The sequence below is a fragment of the Artemia sp. Qi Xiang Cuo genome, chromosome 9 (assembly GCF_049724085.1).
Source record: "Artemia sp. Qi Xiang Cuo chromosome 9, ASM4972408v1, whole genome shotgun sequence".
In the NCBI taxonomy this organism is placed as follows: Eukaryota; Metazoa; Arthropoda; class Branchiopoda; order Anostraca; family Artemiidae; genus Artemia; species Artemia sp. Qi Xiang Cuo.
Window position 1 is genome coordinate 61,334,728 of NC_142802.1, and position 19,585 is coordinate 61,354,312.

General features: G+C 35.2%; 1 protein-coding gene across 3 annotated transcripts in view; it reads right to left on the reverse strand.

The window, feature by feature from the left end:
* Positions 1-19,585, reverse strand: part of Kul (Kuzbanian-like) — a 314,434-nt gene that overhangs the window by 173,460 nt on the left and 121,389 nt on the right. For all 3 annotated transcript variants that reach the window (XM_089094817.1, XM_089094816.1, XM_089094818.1), the window contains exon 4: positions 10,790-10,911. In XM_089094817.1, coding sequence (XP_088950943.1) covers positions 10,790-10,911 — 122 coding nt within the window. The remainder of the gene's footprint in view (positions 1-10,789; positions 10,912-19,585) is intronic.

The window sequence follows — 19,585 nt, forward strand, 5'->3', positions numbered from 1 at the left end:
TCATGTTTTTCCATGTGAGAAAATTCCTGTTTTTTCATTCTCACTGAGAAAACCATATAACAGACATGAATTGCTGTTGACATCCATAAATGTGACATAGTTCCTGTTTTTCATTCTCACTGAGAAAACCATATAACAGACATGAATTGCTGTTGACATCCATAAATATGACAAAGTTCCTGTTTTTCAAATTCTCACTGACCAAAACCATTAAACATCCATGAAAAACATCAAATAAATCGACCAACACACATAACCATCCAAGAAAACATACATAAATGTGACAAAATTCCTGTTTTTTCAAATTCTCATTGACAAAAACCATAAACCACGTGGTTCTCGTGCCAATATATGGTGTTAAAAAAAAGTTGTAGGTGGCAGCAGGGGTGAGGGACACGAGTAGCACCCTCCTCTCTACTCGTGTCTATATGATTTTGACTCTTTGTATAGCGAGCCGAAGCGCACAATATTAACAGTCGAGGAACATTAGGAATCATTTTTTGGAGTAAACCAGGTAAGATTGTTAAATTAAATCAGGTCAAGATAATCAGGTTAAGTTTACCTGACTAATGTAGTCGGCTGATCAGGTTTAACACAAGTCGTAAAAGTTTAATTTTCCAGTGGATCATAAGAATCGATTCAAATCCATTAAAACTTCACAAGCCTAGTCAACATTTTCTTTTTTTCGCTAATCTTTAATTATTACACTGCAAAACTGTATTTTGAGCAGAAATTTAACTCTGTAACATCTATTTTGGCATTCAGCAAAGCTGCTTCTTCTGCTCGCACACCTGATTTTGTCATCCACAACAATATAAAAATATCTCATGATGATCATTTTTTCTCAAATAAACCAGTTACAAATCCTAAATTTTACGACAGACATTTTTAAAGCAACTATATCAAAGAACTGAAATCAAAATTTTCGGATATTTTAAAATGATTTTTTTTCTTTCAATTATGTTTTCATCTAGATGTAATTATATTAATTTTATATATATTAATTATTTATTATATATATTATTATATATTATATATATAATTATTTATTATAAATAATATAATTATTTATTATATATATTAATTATATATATATATTAATTATTATTTTATATATATTAATTTTATGATTTATGATTGTTTTAAAAATTGTATTCCGGCAGCAGTTTTGTTAAAAGATTTCTTTTCCCGAAATTAAGAAAAAATTAAATCTGCCGTTTAAAAGGCTTCTTATATAGTTGGTGCAACCTATTTAATACTTTTGACCAAATGTGACATTTTTCAGTAGGAACAACAATATTTCTCCAAACTCAAATTTCAGTCAATCCAACTAAATCATGCAAACTTAAGATCCGTTTTCGCACTTACACTTTTCTTGAGAAAAATAAATGAGTAAGAACGAAAATTGTTTTCTATTATTGCTTATGCGACGTTATAATCAGCTTATTGCTTGGAAATTTTGCAGAAATTTAGCTGAATGTTGCTGACTTTTTTTCTGAGTACAGTAATCCCGCGATATATTTGTCGATGTGTGAAAAGATTCCAGGACTTTTCGTTTCGATCGATACATTTTAGATACCGGTATATATTATTTGAATGTGTCTTTATTTCTTCATGTCTTTATCTATATATGGTTCAATACATGTCTATATTTTGTGTATTACCTTAGATATATATATATATTATTTTATACATTTTAGCTATATAGTCTTTTAAAGCATTTTATATTGTAAGTATATACGAGTTTTAGACATTTATAATAACAATAATTAATTATCATATATTACTACTGTTTTTTCATCTCGTTATTCAAAGAAGAAATTTTGTAACTAATTTTTATCAAGTTTAGCAACACCTACCAAACATAAAAAAAAATGTAATAATAACACGTAAAAATCAGAAAAAATAAAGTAAAAAAAATATAGTCAATGAACAAAAAAAAATACATAAATTCAGGAAATTTTTACGATATTACTACGCGCTTTGAAGCACCTTGCGTTTTCATTAATAGCAGTAAGGGTCCAATTATACTAAATACTTACACATAGGGGTCGAAAAAAAGATAATTCAGCTGTGGTGATTTGAAAAACGTTAAGCTCCGTAAAACCCAACTGTGAGCAAGCAACAAAGCTTAAAAATGAACTTCCGAGTTATTTAGTTGAATTTGCCTTTGATACAAATTATGGACCAGATGTTTTTACAGAATGAGTTTTTCCAGGCATCTAATATGCAGTAAAAAAAAAATGTATATCAGAAGTTCCGTTTTCCGAATATTTCTTTGACAGAAAAAGAGGTACATGAGTTAACCTTGTACTATAGTTCAAGTAAGCATCTAAATTTAACTTAAAACTGAGACTTAGGAAGGTTAGCTATCTTCCAGGTAGTTATGACGTTGAAAGACTTTGGGATAAGAATTTGAGAGGAGCTTTTCAAGAACAGTTGGAAACAAAATTGGTGAGATGAGAGTTCGATAATTTAGAATTAGATACATTAAAATAATTCTATTACAAAAACTCCATTACCCGACTATTTCTGTGAGCCAAGAAAAGGATATGCTGCATTTTGAGGATATAGCACACAAGATACAGCAAACACAAAGCCTCTAAAATATTTCGTGAGCAAAATAATATAACGGAAAGTGATTTGAGCCAGTTGTTACAAGTTCTTTAGTTTGAGATTATAGGGCATAGACCTAAGTTTTGGTCAAAGAGTCAAAACATTTCATTCAATTGTCCTTCTTCTTCTTCTTATTTTTGTCTTTTTATTAATCTCACTCTTTGCTGTGATTGAAGAAAACACACTTTTAATTAGAATAATTGAATCCTTCTGAGGCTAGTGTAGTCAAGTCCGCGAAACAAGTAGCGGAATGAGTTAACAGGGAACATTTAATTACTCTTTGTTTTCACTTTAATGTCCAAATTCTTCTGGTGGAAAAGCATGACAATTTTTTAGCTCTTTTCCATGCGCTTGGCCATACGAATATTTACAAATGCAATTCATAATGGTTTTAGCCGGATTGGCATTGAAATACTACTTAGAATTTGATCCCAAACAATTTTTGATATTGGCAAAAGTTCTGGCAAAAAATGACACCAATTTTTATTTTTCGGGAATAGCCTTGTGAAACTAAAAGTGAGCTTGATTGTTAGGAGTGGACATATTCAGATAATAACAGAAGGTTAATAACAGAAAACTTCCTGGTGTTCAGAGGCAAGACACAAATGAATAAAAGATGTAAAGCACTTTGAATATGGCACATCAATTGTTAGGAGTAGACTTATTCAGATAATAACAGAAGTTAATAACAGAAGTCTTCATGGTGTTTTGAGAAGAAGACGATCTCTTGAAAGGCTCCTCTGGATTGAATATTTAATATTTTGCAAATTTGTTGATCAATATAAAAAAAAAACCTAGGAAAAAAGGTTTCTCGTGATTGTGCTCCTAAGGAGCTCCATATTGGTGTATAATAGGTATAGTGAACTAGAGTTTTGCTGGTTTTTGAATATGTGTTTTTGCTTGGCTTGCTTCTTGCTATGTAGTGCTTTAGTGCTTGTTTTATTGCTATATATTGTTTTAGTGCTTGCTTTTTTGTACTTATTTACTTGCTTTTAGGCTATTTCCTATATAGGCTGTTGACAATTTCTCTATTGACATGGGTGATCATTCTGCTAACCCACTACGGTGTGATGGGGTCCCTGGGGCTGGGACTGGTGTCCGGGTTCCCCGTGTCCTGGTGTGGGGAAAGACTGCCGAAAATAAAGACAATGGACCTTTACCCAGAACACGCATAGGATGCATAGGAATGCTATTGTCATAAAATGTATGCAGGGATTTTGGGGTGGTTTGTCCTAATGTAACACTAAGTGGTGCTGAGGAAGTACTGGCCAAGAACAAAGAAACTGCTTCTACGATTATGTTGCTTAGATGACTAAAAGTTAACAACACTGAGGTATTCTTCAAAGAAAGAATTCCCGGAAAAATATGGAAGGGAAAATGTTTCCTTCCCCGTGCTATTGGGCTAAAAGAGGAGGTCTTAAAAGAAGTAAAGGCTCAACCAAACATAAAAGATGTCAAAATTGCAAATGAAGAGGATGTATAAGAGAGGGGTAAAAGACAAGAGTCATATATGGTTTTAATCAACTTCAATACTGATGTACCATTCCCAGCAAGAATTGCTGTATGAGGTGTCCAGACATATGTTCATGAATATGTACCAAACCCAAGACAATGCTACAAATGTTTGAAATTTGGACATACAGCAGTAAACTGCTGGGGAAAAGAGAGATGCTTGATTTGTGCAGAAGCCCATAATTTCAAAACATGCCCCTCAAAAGGTGAATCTAACCCTCCCAAAAAAGACAGCAACTGTAATGAGGCTCATATAGCCAATAACAGAGACTGCAAGCTCTACAAAGAGAAGGCCAATAAATTAAGAGCATCAGTAATTAATGGAAAGAGCTTTAGCCAAGTAACAACTGGCCAAACAACCCAAGCCACAAGAGGTTGGCAAACCCACAAATACCCTACAATGCATTCCCACCTCTAATAAGAAGATATAACCATGAAGAAGAGATCCTTAAGTTGAGAAAATCTGTTGAGCAGTTAACAAAGCTGGTAACCTCCCTCTGCTCAATCCTCCTACAACAAAAAGATACAGATGAAACAAACAAAGAACTCATTAGGGATATGGCTGATGAGCTCAGTTCTGATGACGACCCATCAGACATTGTCATGAGTACAGCAGAATCAGAAGATAAAGAAGGAGTAGGAAATGCCTGTAAGAGGGCAAAACTAGGAAAAGAGAAGGTGCCAAAAACAATGACCAAAGGAAAAGAGGAAAAAGCACCCATGCAATATGAAGGTCCTGCAGCTAAATACTCAGGGTTTGGGAAGGACAAAGGTAATTGAGCTCCGTAATCTCATCCTCAGGCTACAACCAGATTTATTATTGCTACAAGAAACGTTCCTTACTGCAGAAAAACCTACACCAAAGTTCCGAGCATATACTGCAGAAAGGTGGGACAGGGACCAGGGAACTGGGGGTGGGCTCATAACCTTTGTTACAGATTGTCTTGCCCATATTGTGCAGCCTAGTGTACCAGGAAGAAATGAAATGGGATCAATTAAAGTAAAATTCACGGAAAATTAGATAAGCATTGTCAACTGTTATAACAGTTCTACAGGAAATCTTGATGTGAAACAACTTAAGGAGGTTCTGAATAGTTGTGAAGACTCAAAAATATTGGCTGGAGATTTCAATCTCCAAAATCCCATGTGGGATACAGTATCACCCCAGGATCACAATTCAAATGAACTGACCAACATTATCATTGATCCAGCATTCTTGACATGCTTACTCACCCCCCTGGATTTTGGTACAAGACTTAATAAAAAACTGGAAAAACATCTACAACTGATTTGACCTCAGCTTCTCCAAACCTATCAACTGACTTCAGCATTAGAATACCAGACACTTTCTCATCAGATCACTATCCATTGTTATCTGCCTTTCACATTCTTGAGGAATATAGGAAAGCATGCCAAGTACAAGAATTGAAACTATGGACCTTTAAAGAAGAGATGTGGCGAGCCTGGAGATATGAAGTTGACCAGCAGCTTAACAAAATCCAAGATACAGCTGCCGTGACTACAGATGAACTGACAGACGCAATCACCAACACCTTAATCAGTGCAGGTCAGAAGGTATTTGGTTTTAAGAAATTTAAGGGAAAAAAGCTCAAATCAATCCCCAGATGGAATTCAACATGCCAAAAAACCCACACTGAGAAGAAACAAGCTGAGAACAAGGTCAAGCAGAACCCTAGCACCGAAAACCGTATTGAACTGAATAAAAAGTTAGCAAAACTCCGCCAGACCATAATCCAAGAAACAACCGCAAGCTGGACCTCTCTAATTGAGACAAAGTTCAAAAAGTCAACTTCCATTAGAGATCTGTGGCGAAATTTCCAAGCATTTGTGGGGAAAAAGAAAACAAGGAAGGAGCCCCCATTCCTCCTGAGAAATGGCATCCCAGTTACCTCAACCCAAGAAAAATTTAATGTTCTTCTGGACCAGTTAACTGTACAAGCACCTGAATGTGCAAGACATCACCAAAAGACCCACTCTGCCAAATACAACATACCTTTTGAGCCTTTTACTGCATCAGAAGCTATTCAGCAAACTAGGAGACTGAAATCAGGTGCAATGCCTGACTTGATACACAACAAAATGTTAAGGAACCTTAGCCCCAAAACAGTAGAGATCATTACAGCTTTGTTCAACAAGTCTGCAGCAACATCAACAGTCCCAAAGAAGTGGAAGAAGTCCACAGTAATTCCTATATTGAAGACAGGAAAGGATCCAAAACTTCCAGCCTCCTACAGACCTATAGCCCTCACATTATGCCTCTGCCAACTTATGGAACACCTTGTTAAGTTAAGAATCCTCCCAGAACTACCAAATTCACTCCAACATGAACAATTTGGTTTTTCTCCCTAATAGAGGAACCACAGATGCACTTCTAAGATTAGAACACCAGATAAAATCTGGTTTCAAGCAGGGTAAGGAGACACTAGCAGCCTTCTTGGATATGAGGGCTGCTTTTGATAGGGTTAGTGTGGATAACCTGATGGGAAAGTTACAGTCCTTCCAAATCTGCCTAGAACTGAGGATGTGGATAGAAGATTACTTGAGAGGCCGGGAACTGGAGATCCATATGGGGGAGAGTAAATCTCCATCAAGAACAAAGCCAGATGTGGGAGTACCTCAAGGGGGGTACTAAGCCCACTCCTCTTCCTTAATTACTGCAATGATATTAGTTTTGAACATAGTCTGGGATGCAATCTGTATTTGTATGCTGATGATATTGCACTTGTTGCAGCATCAAGAGATAAGCATGCCCTGCAAGCTGCTGTCCAGAAGGGTCTTGATTATCTTGGTTTATGGGCAACTGTCAACAACATGGAATTCTCTCCTGCTAAGTCAGCAGTGCTCCTCTTCACAAGGACAAAGATTCATTCACCGCCAAGGCTCTCAATCAATGAACAGTTGAATCAATTTCAACTGTCCCAGCAGTTGAAAAGTTCTGCTACCTTGGGGTGATTTTTGAAACTTCACTCTCATGGAATCATCATGTGAATTATTTAATCGGAAACCTCAAGAGCAGAGCCAACTTTGTCAATGCTATTTGCTTATCTAAGAGAGGAGCCCCTTTCTCTGTTGCCACCGAGCTTGTGAGAGCAGTTGTAATAAGTAAGCTGGATTATGGCTGCCTCCTATACCGAGAAGCACCTGCCCAACTCCTGAAAAAACTGGATACAGCCCTGCATTGTATACTGAGGAAAATTCTCGGATGCCTAAAACCAACCTCCTTACCTGCAATATACTGTGAACTAGGACTGACAACATTAGAAACTAGAATGAAGAAATTAGAAGTACAATATTTTACACGGAAGATGTTGATCCCAAATGACATTATCTACAAAGAACTTATTGAAACATATGATCAGAACCAAAGATTCCAACCAAAATCAAATCCATCACACTGTCAAATGGTGAAACACATATCTGAAACACCTGCTCCTATCCCAACTCCTGATGTTATTGATGAGGTAGGTTCAGTTTCTAGTACATGTATAAAGTCAAATATAGTACTACCCCCATTTCCAAGGGGTAGCCCAAAGGAACCACCAGAGATGGCAAGAGCGAGGTGGCTTGAATGGGTAGAGCAGTCGACACCGACTGGACATAAATTGGTATTCACTGATGGATCATGCTCTGCCGCTGGGGGTGGGACTGCAGTTTTGGTCCTTGGGCTCAGTCATGCACTGTCTTTTAAAGTAACAGAGAAGCTGTCAATCTTTTCACTTGAGTTGTATGCACTATTGAAAGCATTTGAATTTATTGCAAGTGTTTTGCCAGTAGGTAAATATTTGATATGTGACTCACTTTCAGTGCTGAATTATTTGATGTATGGTCATAGGCCAGCAAGAAAATCACTGTTGCTTTTAGATAAGATACTGCTAAAACTGATGACAACCAAGTATGAGATTGTTGCAACAAGTGTACCAGGACAAGTTGGAATTGGTGGAAATGAACAGGTGGATAAGCTGGCAAATTAGGGTACTAGGTATGGGGAGAATTTAGTATGTCAGTATTCAGTGAATAATTTCTTATATTATTATGAGAAGTCGCTAAAGGACAAGGAGAAATAGGCTTTTGGTCGAACGTTCTCAGAACCGGATCCTTGATTTGTATGATTATGGTACACCACCTCTTGATCTATGTCACCCAGTCAGACACCTGGCTATCAGTATATTCAGGCTCAGAACAGGCCATGCTCGAATTAGGAGTGTATTATTTAAATGGAAGTCAGTAAACTCTCCATTATATGAGGTCTACAATGTAGAAGAGGATGTTAGGCATATTTTAATGTATTGTAAAAAGTATGAGACACAGAGATTGCCACTGAAAAAAGCGTGCCTAAAGTATTTTGGTGCATTCACTTTCAGAAGTATCCTGGACCATGCACAGGCACCACCATGGGCTAGGAAAAAATCTGTGGAAGTACTAGGCCGTTTTATTGTAGATACTAAGCTACACTTAGAGCTGTAATTTGTATTAATAACTGTATATATTAATATTATTGCACATTATTTTAATATTGTACATGTAAATTAGTGATATGTAAGCTATATGTATGAGTATGTGTATATGTTGCAAGTCAAGCTCATCAGTTTAAATTGCCATATCAGCCAGTTGTGTTTGAATTATAAATATGCAGGCTCATTTGTGACACCATTGGACAGAGTTGAATACAGCTTGACATTGATTTATTGTTTTTTGCCTTGATATTCTTCAAAACCCCTCCCTAACCACAGTGACAAAAGCCAGATGGCTTTTTAAATTATTTGACCCTCGGTCATGACAGAACAACAGCTGGACAGCTGAATTTTGACGTGGAATACCTTTCATCCCTAAAGGCTCTGATGAAATCATGGAGACGTGCACAATGAGCAGCTTGCCCAGGAGTGCTACAAACAAACAACAACAACTTCATGGTGTTCACAGGCAAGACACAAATGAATAAAAGGTGTAAAGCCTAACCGGCCAGCCATGACAAAATAAAGAAATGAATCTGGAAGCGAAAAACGGGTCTGTGGCCAGTAAAAGGAAACGAAGAGAACAAGAATCAAACAAATATTTCAATCGTATATAAAAAGGCGCCTACAGCGTAGAAACATACATACACACACACACACACATTATACAAAAAAAAAAAAAAAATCTAGAACCTAAGAAAATATAAATAAAAATATATATAAAACTAAAACAGACTAACTAATATATATATATATATATATATATATATATATATATATATATATATATATATATATATATATATATATATATATATATATATATATATATATATTAGTTAGTCTGTTTTAGTTTTATATACATTTTTATTTATATTGTCTTAGGTTCTAGATTTTTTTTTTTCTATGCTGAAGACGCCTTGTTATATACAGATGAAATATTTGTATGATATTTGTTGACAAAAGTATGCTTTACTAAACCACCAGGACTTCACTCCCAAGATAAAGTTCTTTGACACTAGCATTTAAATATGTAGTGTACACTTGGTCATAGAATAGAAGAAGTTTTCAAGATGCTTAGGCAATACACAAAAGAATATAATTAATATAGAAACAAATATATTTGTTGACAACAATAAGCTTTATTAACTAAACAGACACACTGCAGACTCACATCCCTACATTAAGTTCTTTACTGTCAGCATTTTAAATGTAAAAAGCAAACTTGCTCAGATAATAGCAAAACTCTTCAAGATGCTCAGAAACAAAGCATTAAAGAAGCTAATTAATAAATAGAGTAATATTTTGACAAAAGTACGCTTCATTAATCAGCCAGGACTCCACTCTCAAGATCAAGTTCTTTGATGCTAGCATTTTAAATATATAGAGTTAACTTGGTCACATAATAGCAGAAGTCTTCTAAACGTTCAGAGATAATACACAAAATAAAATAATTTGTATAAAAAAAAAATATGTTTGTTGACAAAAATAAGCTTTATTAACTAACCAGGACTCCCCTCCCTACATAAAGTTCTTTGATTCTAGCATTTAAATGTAGAGAGCGGACTTGGTCAGATAATAAGAGAACCCTTTAAGATACTCAGAAACAAGGCATCAAAGAAAATAATTAATATAAAAATAAATATATTTGTAGACAAAAATAAGCCTTATTAATGAACCGGGACTCCCCTCCCTACATAAAGTTCTTTGATTCTAGCATTTTAAATGTAGATAGCGGACGGGGTCCAATAATAAGAGAACCCTTCAAGACACTGAGAGACAAAGCACAAAAGAAAATAATTAATAAATAAAGAAATATGTTTGTTGACAAAAGTATGCTTTATTAACCAACTAGGACTCCACTCCCAAGATAAAGTTCTTTGATGCTAGCATTTTAAATGTAAAGAGTGGATTTGGTCAGATAATAGCAGGACGCTTCAAGAAGCTCAGAGACGAAGCATAAAGGGAAAAAACTAATAAGTAAAGAAATGCGTTTGTTGACAAAAGCAAGCTTTATTAACTAACAAGGACTCCACTTCCCTAGAGCCATAAAGTCAAAGTCCTTTTTACTTCCAAGAATACAGGATTATACATGAAAGGCGGCAATATTTTATGAGCTAAATCTCTTAATAGGACGTGCCCCAGGGACAGTAGGGACTAAGATGTAATCCAACTGGGATCGATTTTACCTTCCAATTCTCCTTTGTATATCCTACTAACATCAAATGGGATTGGCTTTCCCTCTGAATTTTCAAGAGAAGCATCTTCGGTGAATATTGACGTATCACTCCAAAGTCGAAGCTTGAATAGCCTGGAAAAATGAAAACGCATTCTCGCATTAGGTCTACATTCATAAAATTTTAATTTTCATGCAAGGAAATAGTTAGGGAGGAAGTTGGGAATATGGAGTTTTTCAAAAAAAATTCTATGCCGGTGGATTTGAATAGCAGAACTTTCTTCGCAGGTTAGGTTATATTTCCCTCTCAGTTGAAGTTATCACAGATCTAATTTGCTTTACCATGCGAATGTGAATGAGTTTTATCTGAATTTGAACAAATATATAATGATAGTCCTAATGAGGGAAATAAGTGACAAACAAGTAACTAATTACTAATAAGTAATGCTGCAGGCAGGGGGGAGGAGGCTTACCGGGATTGAAACATTGATTTACATATAAAATAAGTTTTGATGCGTTTTGTAAAGATATATTTTGCAACTCTCCCTCCCCCTGTCTCGACCAAAAATCCTGGATACACCTTACTACAACAGAAAAATATCGCAGAGAGGACCTCTGAGAGAAATATTTGGTCTTTGGCAATTCTTGGATTCGGACCCTATTTAAAAGTGCAATTTTTTTCTAATAAGACTATTTGGGGTCAGTCTAGACCAAATTATCCAATATGGACTGCGTGAAATATTCCAGTTTTGCTCAAAGAATTCTCAGCTGCTCTCTAAATTGCTAGTACATAGGCGGATAGGCATACTGACATTTTTTTCTAATTTTTGGGTACCAAATTTTGGGTAAATGCTATGAAGTTTGAAGAATGAGAGAGTAAAAAAGAGTCCAAAGGTCAAATAGCCATGCCTCCGGGGCTGTTAACCCCGTTCTAGTCCCCGGGACAAGTCATGCAAGTTGCCCATAGTTAAGATAGAAGGTTTCTATGGGAAGGGTAGTCGTATAAATTTTGGAGGGGGTTCACTTAACTGGAAATCAAAAGTTATACTGCGCTTCCTAAGATTTAAAAGTGATTGGAGGGTAACCAATCCCCGCCTTACGCTTTTTATGTGTCCCATCTCCCTAGCAATGGTCAAAATGTTGAATTTCCTTTTTTGTTCAAACTAGTCAAGAAGTCTAATAGCTATGCCTCCAGGGATAACATGCCCCCAACAGCCCCAGGGTAAGGATTGTAAATTATGCAATTTATCCATTGTGTACATCCAGGATTTATCATAGGCAGTGCAATAGCGCTGCCTAGGTAAAGAGCAATGTGGGCAAAAATTTTTTTAAGACAAGGGCACTTCGTATATAAAGAGTTGTCGTAGAAACTTTGAAAGGGTTTCATGCGATTGGAAATTGAAAGTATTAGTGACTTTTATAATGGTTGAAAGCTATTGGAGGGCAACCAGCCCCCCCCCCAACGCCCACCATTCCGCATAACACATCATAGCCATTTTGTTCAGCGTGGTTGCAAGGTCCGAAAATTATTTCTTTAAGGATGACAACCCCCTCACCATCAGCCCTCAGGGCAAGGGTTGTAAGTTATCCCCCGAGGGCATATAAAATTCTTATGGAAAGAGTGGTTGTAAAGACTTCGGAAAGGGGCTCATTGGATTCGAAATCAGAAGTTCTAGGGCCCTTTTAAAAAGTCAAAGTAATCGGACGGCAAATACCCCCTCTAACGTCGTATTTATCCCAAATACATCCGATAGAAAATTTGAGACAGCCATTTGTTCAAAAAATGTCCAAAGATCTCATAACAAGACCTTTGGGGTTGATACAGCCCACCCAGAGTCTGGAGGCAAGGGTTGTAAGTTATATCCTGGGGGCATATAATGTTTTTATGGAAGGGGTGGTCGTGTGAACTATAGAAGTGGCTCATTTGATTGAAAAATTATAGTTCTAGTTCTCTTTTAAGAGTCAAAAGTGATGGAGGGCAATAAGCCAGCCCCCCCCCCCAAGCCTATCATTCCCCAAAACGCATCCGATCAAAATTTCAATAGAGTTATTTCGTTCAGCATTGTTGAAAGGTCCAGTAATCACGTCTTTGGGGATATGAACCTCCCCACAGTCCTAAGGGTAAGGGCTGTGAGTTAGGCAAATCGTTCATTGTTTACATATAGTATATGTTGTTGAGAAAAGTATGCATGTATGAACTTTACTTTCCAAAAAGACGAAGGGCATTAAGGAGAGTCTTTAAGAGAATGTTGAGGGGAGTGTTGAACTAAATCAAAACACGTTCGGTGTATATGGATTGTCAAAAGGGCGAAGAGGCTAAGCCAACCCCCCTTATGCAAGGCTAAGAGCATTGAGATGAAAATTTCAAGAAGTATATGACCATATAGGTTATCAAAAGAACATATCAGCAATGTCATAACAATGGCTAATTGTATTAAGTTGAAACTTCCAGGACTTGATGAGAGAGATGTTCTCCTGACCAAAAGGCAATACGTTAGTACTACTGCTGCTACTGGTACTATCGGAATTACTATTAACACTGTTACTAGTAATACTAATACTGCTACTGTGACTACTATTAAAACCATGCCTAAGGGTAAGAAGGTGACATTTTCAACGAATTTTGAGGAGGGAAGGTGAGCTGAATAACAACACGCCGTCTGTATGCAGGTTGTCAAAAAGACGTAACAGCAATATTTTAGGAACAATTTGGTGCGTGAAGTTGAAACTAAGAGGGCTTGTTCTGGGGATGTTGAAGTAATCAAAAGAAAATATTTGCATCCTAACGCCTTCTACTTAAACTTCTACTACTACTAGTATCATCACTATTTCTACTACTACTACTGCCACTAAAGTTAAGGCTACTACTATTAATTCTTCTGCTACTGCAACTGCTGCTGCTATTAAAACAAAGGGAAATAATAAGAACAATTTTGGATATGTTGAAATCGTATGGAACTAAATCGAAGCACACTATGGTCACACAGGTTGTCAAGAGGACGTATCAGAAATGCTTCAGGAACAGTTGAGGGTATTAAGTTGAAACTGTCAGCGCGTGTTGAAGGGGATACCAAAGGTGCTATGCCTATACTGCTACTAATGCTACTACAACAGTTGCTACTATGTAAGCTAAGAGTATTAAGGTGAAGCTTCTAAGGAATATTTCGGCGGATGTTGAACAAAATGAAAAAACTATGAGCATGAGGGTTTTCAAAAAGGTGACAAAGCAATATCTCAAGAACAGCGCACATTATTAAGTTAGACCTTTAAGGGGATTTTAAACTAGCCAAAAGGCACTATGTGTTTACTATTAATTAATTAAAAAAACTTTTTCCACAAAATAAATTTTCCATAAAAACAACCAAAAATCAGCATCGATAAATAAATGAAACGCAAAACGAACAGAAATTACAGTAGTAAGGGTGTGCACAGTTTCAACCATACATTCAACCATACATTCACGCCTACAAGAATATACAGTGTGGTTTCACGTGGACATTGCAAAAAGCGAGATATTTATTATAAATTTGGAACAATATCAATCTTTGGAAATGGTTAACGATAACAAACATGTTTTCAACCAGATGGGTTTTTGAAGCACATTCAGCAAGGCGTTTTTTATTTTTTTCTTTTTTTTTGGCAATTGACGTTTTTTCTGATAACAAGTACCATTCATTGCAATCATAGCTCTAAAAAAGGGTTTAGCATTTGCGAATTGGATCGTATGAAGGTGGAAAAAAGGGGTTTAGTATTTGCGAATTGGACTGTACGAATGATCTTACTTGAACAATAGGGAAAAAACAGAGATGGATAGTATTTGCGAATTGGGTCGAATGATGGTGGAGAAAAAAAAGATTTAAACTGAGTAGCAGTTAAGGTAACCCTGAAGGGCTTGTTAACTCAGGCAATTTATTATTAATTTGAGACAAAATCAATCAATGAAAATGGTTAACGATGATAGAATGACATTGTGAGTTGACCTAGCTTTACCTCGCCGATGTGTTCTGTATAATACACAAGTGGTGTTTGAACAGTTGTGTCAATTTAAAATAGAGTCTAACGTTATAGTATACTAAAAAGATGATACTAAGAGAGATGTAGATGGCAAGAAAAGAATTTTAATAACGGATAGCTTTACTTCTTCGATATGTTCTGTATAATACACAAGTGGTGGAGTGATAGCAGCCGGGTGTCTCAGATTACTTTTAGTAGTATACTGTGAGCTAAATTGCTTGCGAAAAAAACCAAATGAAGAAGTTGAAATAAAAATTTTAACGATAAATGGCAGAAAAGTGTTTTGGGGGAGATGGATTGATGGCAGAAGGTTGTCTGAGTGGAGATATAGTGTGATAGTGGGGGGCGAATTGCTAGCAAAAAACCCAAATGAATGAGTTGAAATAAAAATTTTAACCGTAAATGGCTGAAAAGTGTTTTGGGGGACATGGGTTGATGGCAGAAGGATAGGTGTGTGTTGTCTGAAACCTATGATTTGGGATGGGCGGTTTGCTATTTTGGACTTTTCTGAGCTAGGTTTCTTAGTATTTCGTAGGGCTGTGTTGTCTGAAACTTATGATTTGAGATGTGTGATTTACTATTTTGGACTTTTCTTAGCTATGTTTCTTAGTCTTTCGTTGGTGTGTGTTGGCTTACACCTATGATTTGGAATCTTTAGTTTGCAATATCCGGTATTTCTGAGCTAGGTTTCATAGACTTTTGTAGGTGTGTGTTGTCTGAAACATATGATTTGGGATGCTATTTGCCTTTTCCAGAGCTAGGTTTCTTAGTCTCTCATAGGTGTGTGTTGTCTTAAACTTACAATTTGCGATGGGTAGTTCGCTATTTCTGGCTTTTCATAGCTACGTTTTATACTCTCTCATAGGTATATGCTGTCTGAAAACTAAAATTTAGGGTGTATAGTTTTCTATTTCTGGCTTTTATGAGCTAGGTCTCCTAGTATTTTGTTGGTGTGTGTTGTCTGAAACTTATGATTTTGGGTATGTAAATTACTATTTCGGGCTTTTCTGAGCTAGATTTCGTAGCCTTTTACAGGTGTGTTTTGTCTGAATCTTATGATTTGGGGCGTGTAGTTTGCTATTTTTGACTTTTCTGAGTTATATTTCCTAGCCTTTGATAGATGTGTGTTTTATTAAACATATGAATTGGGATGTTTAGTTTACCAATTTTGACTTTGTTGAGATATGTTTATTAGTATTTCGTAGGTGTGTTTTGTCTGAAACTTATGATTTGAGATGTGTAATTTGCTATTTCCGGCTTTTATGAGCTAGGTTTCCTAGTATTTCGTAGGTGTGTGTTGTCTGAAACCTATGATTTGGGGTATGTAAATTACTATTTCGGGCTTTTCTGAGCTAGATTTCTTAGTCTTTCGTTGGTGTGTGTTGTCTGAAACATATGATTTGGGATGTGTAGTTTGCTATTTTTGACTTTTCTGAGTTAGATTTCTTAGACTTTCATAGGTATGTGTTGTCTGAAACTTATGATTTGGGATTTGTAGTTTGCTATTTTTGTCTTTTCTGAGCTAGATTTCTTAGTCTTTCATAGGTGTGTGTTGTCTGAAACTGATGATTTGGGATGTGTAGTTTGCTATTTTTGACTTTGCTGAGTTAGATTTCTTAGCCTTTCATAGGTATGTGTTGTCTGAAACTTATGATTTGAGATGTGTAATTTGCTATTTGCGGCTTTTATGAGCTAGGTCTCCTAGTATTTCGTAGGTGTGTGTTGTCTAAAACTTATGATTTGGGGTATGTAAATTACAATTTCGGGCTTTTCTGAGCTAAGGTTTCTTAGTATTTCGTAGGTGTTTGTTGTCTGAAACTTATGATTTGGGGTATGTAATTTGCTATTTTTGACTTTGCTGAGCTAGGTTTCTTAATATTTCGTAGGTGTGTGTTGTCTGAAACTTATGATTTGGGATGTGTAATTTGCTTTTTATGAGCTAGGTCTCCTAGTATTTCGTAGGTGTGTGTTGTCTCAAACTTATGATTTGGGGTATGTAAATTACTATTTTTGGCTTTGCTGAGCTAGGTTTCTTAGTATTTCGTAGGTGTGTGTTGTCTGAAACCTATAAAAACAAACTATTTCCGTAAAATCTGATCTAATACGGGTTTTTGACCCTAAACTCTAGTTTTGTGTAAGAAAATTATGGAAAATGCATTTCGTTGACTCATAGGTGAAACTAAAGTCCAGTTATGGATCGAAAAATAAACTATTTCTATAAAATATGAGCTAATAAGGGTTTTTGACCGTAAACTCTAGTTTTTGTAAGAAAATTATGGAAAATACAATTATCTCGTTCAATTGTGAAACTTAGGTCCATTTTGGATCGACAAATAAAACTAGTCCCTTAAAATCTGAGCTAATAAGGGATTTTGACGGTAAACTATAGTTCTTTGTAAGAAAATTATGTAAAATACAATTTTCTGATTCAAATGTGAAACTTAAGTCCAGTTATGGATCGAAAAATAAATTATTTCTGTAAAATCTGAACTAATAAGGATTTTTAACCGTAAACTCTAGTTTTTTGTAAGAATATTATGGAAAATACAATTCTCTGGTTCAAATGTGAAACTTAAGTCTATTTTTGGATCAAAAAATAAAACTATTTCCGTAAAATCTGAGCTAATAAGGGTTTTTGACCGTAAACTCTAGTTTTTTTGTAAGAAAATTATGGAAAATACAATTCTCAGGTTCAAATGTGAAACTTAGGCCAATTTTGGATGGAAGAATAAAAGTATTTCCATAAAATCTAAGCTTATAAGGGCTTTTGACCGAAAACTCTAGTTTTTAGTAAGACAATTATGTAAAATGTAATTCTTTAGCTCATAGGTCAAATTTAAGTCCAGTTATGGATCGAGAAATAAACTATTTCTATAAAATCTGAGCTAATAAGGGTTTTTGACCGTAAACTCTAGTTTTTCGTAATAAAATTAAGGAAAATACTATTCTCTGGTTCAAATGTGAAACTTAAGTCCAGTTATGGATCGAAAAATAAATTATTTCTTTAAAATCTGAGCTAATAACGGTTTTTGACCGTAAACTCTAGTTTTTTGTAAGAAAATTATAGAAAATACAATTCTCTGGTTCAAATATGGAACTTAAGTCTATTTTTGGATCGAAAATAAAACTATTTCTGTAAAATCTGAGCTAATAAGGGTTTTTGACCGTAAACTCTAGTTTTTTGTAAGAAAATTATGGAAAATACAATTCTCTAGTTCAAATGTGAAACTTAAGTCCAGTTTTGAATACTCATAATGATTAGGACTGATGGTTCTAATTCAATATTTTTGTCATAAAAACAAACTATTTTTTTAAAACTTCGAAATTATTCAACTTTATTTATTTTTTTATTTTTTTTGTACGTATCTTAAAATGACAAAATATGCTTACGGCTCTAACAATTGTACTCTATGATTGGTCAGAGACACGATATGGCTTTCCCACTGGTATTCTATGTCCGGTTATCGACACTGCCTAGTCTATTGCATGTATTACATCAGTATTTTTTACGCAGTGGAACGTTAAACACATAAGTCATATCTTTAAAAAAAAATGTGAAGATTGAGCATTTTAATAAAGTATGTTCACATAACAAGATTATTGTAGCATTGAATGCCGACAAGGAGAAGTATTTAAACTATGAAACAAGTAAAAGTGGTAGCACTATTGGAAATGTATGCATGCATTGTCATGACAGTAAGGAATTAAATTTCTTTGGAATACCGAAAAAAATTCAACTCTTTTGTTGGTGGTTATGCGAGATTGAGATCTCCAGAGATGATTGAACTCAAAGAGAATGGCAACATAAAAATAATCGTTGATGATAGAGGACAACTCCTTGATGCTGTTGCAGGTAACACATTACCTACTAATACATCCAATCGTCAGCTTTTGGGTATTAGCATTCAACGGAAGGTCAATAAAAGAAAGGCCTACTCTTCTACTAATATAGTAAACCATATCTTGTCTACGCGCCGAAACTGTTACCTGTGTAAACATAATGTGATAATAGAAATTGAAATTGCCAGAAAAACAAAAAGGGCATTGTCTGAAAATATCACTATGGAATATAAAGATGAATCGATGAAAAACAAAGCACCAGCAAACGTTACTGCCATTGATCAAATAGTCAATGAACCAAATAATACCAAAGACGAAAAGCATATTGAGCATGTTGATGACACCAGTAAAAATTGTGTATGACTCAAAATAGAATAATGATTATTCTACTGATTACGAACTAAGAGAAGACAGTAGCTACAATATCAAGAGAGAACATGGTGAACTATTTTATGGAACAGATTCAATATGTCCAAAGTTAAATCATTGATATTAATAATGTACAATAACATATTTTTGTATTAATATTCTATATAGCATTATTTCGTTAAAAATATTACATTGTTATGTGTTCATTATTTTTAGAGTAAGCTAGCATATCAAACGTTTAGAATGTCTATTAAAACATCGGAGATGTAAGAAAAGGAATTTGCATACATCTATTGTCAGACACATGGGATAACATTGACAAAATCTGGGTATCAGAATGAATAAATTCTTTATCAACATCCGTTGTTGGATATGTCATTATGTCACTATGAAAAAATTGTAAGTAAGTAAGTTAGTAAGTAAGTAACAAACTCTTTCTTGAATTCACCTCTTGGATACACAATACAGGAATTTTATTCAGGAAATTATGAAAAAAAATTGGACAAATTCTTTATTAACATTCATTGTCGATTGAAGTTGCGTCCTAGACAGACAATACAGCAATTTCACAAAATCTAAGTATAAG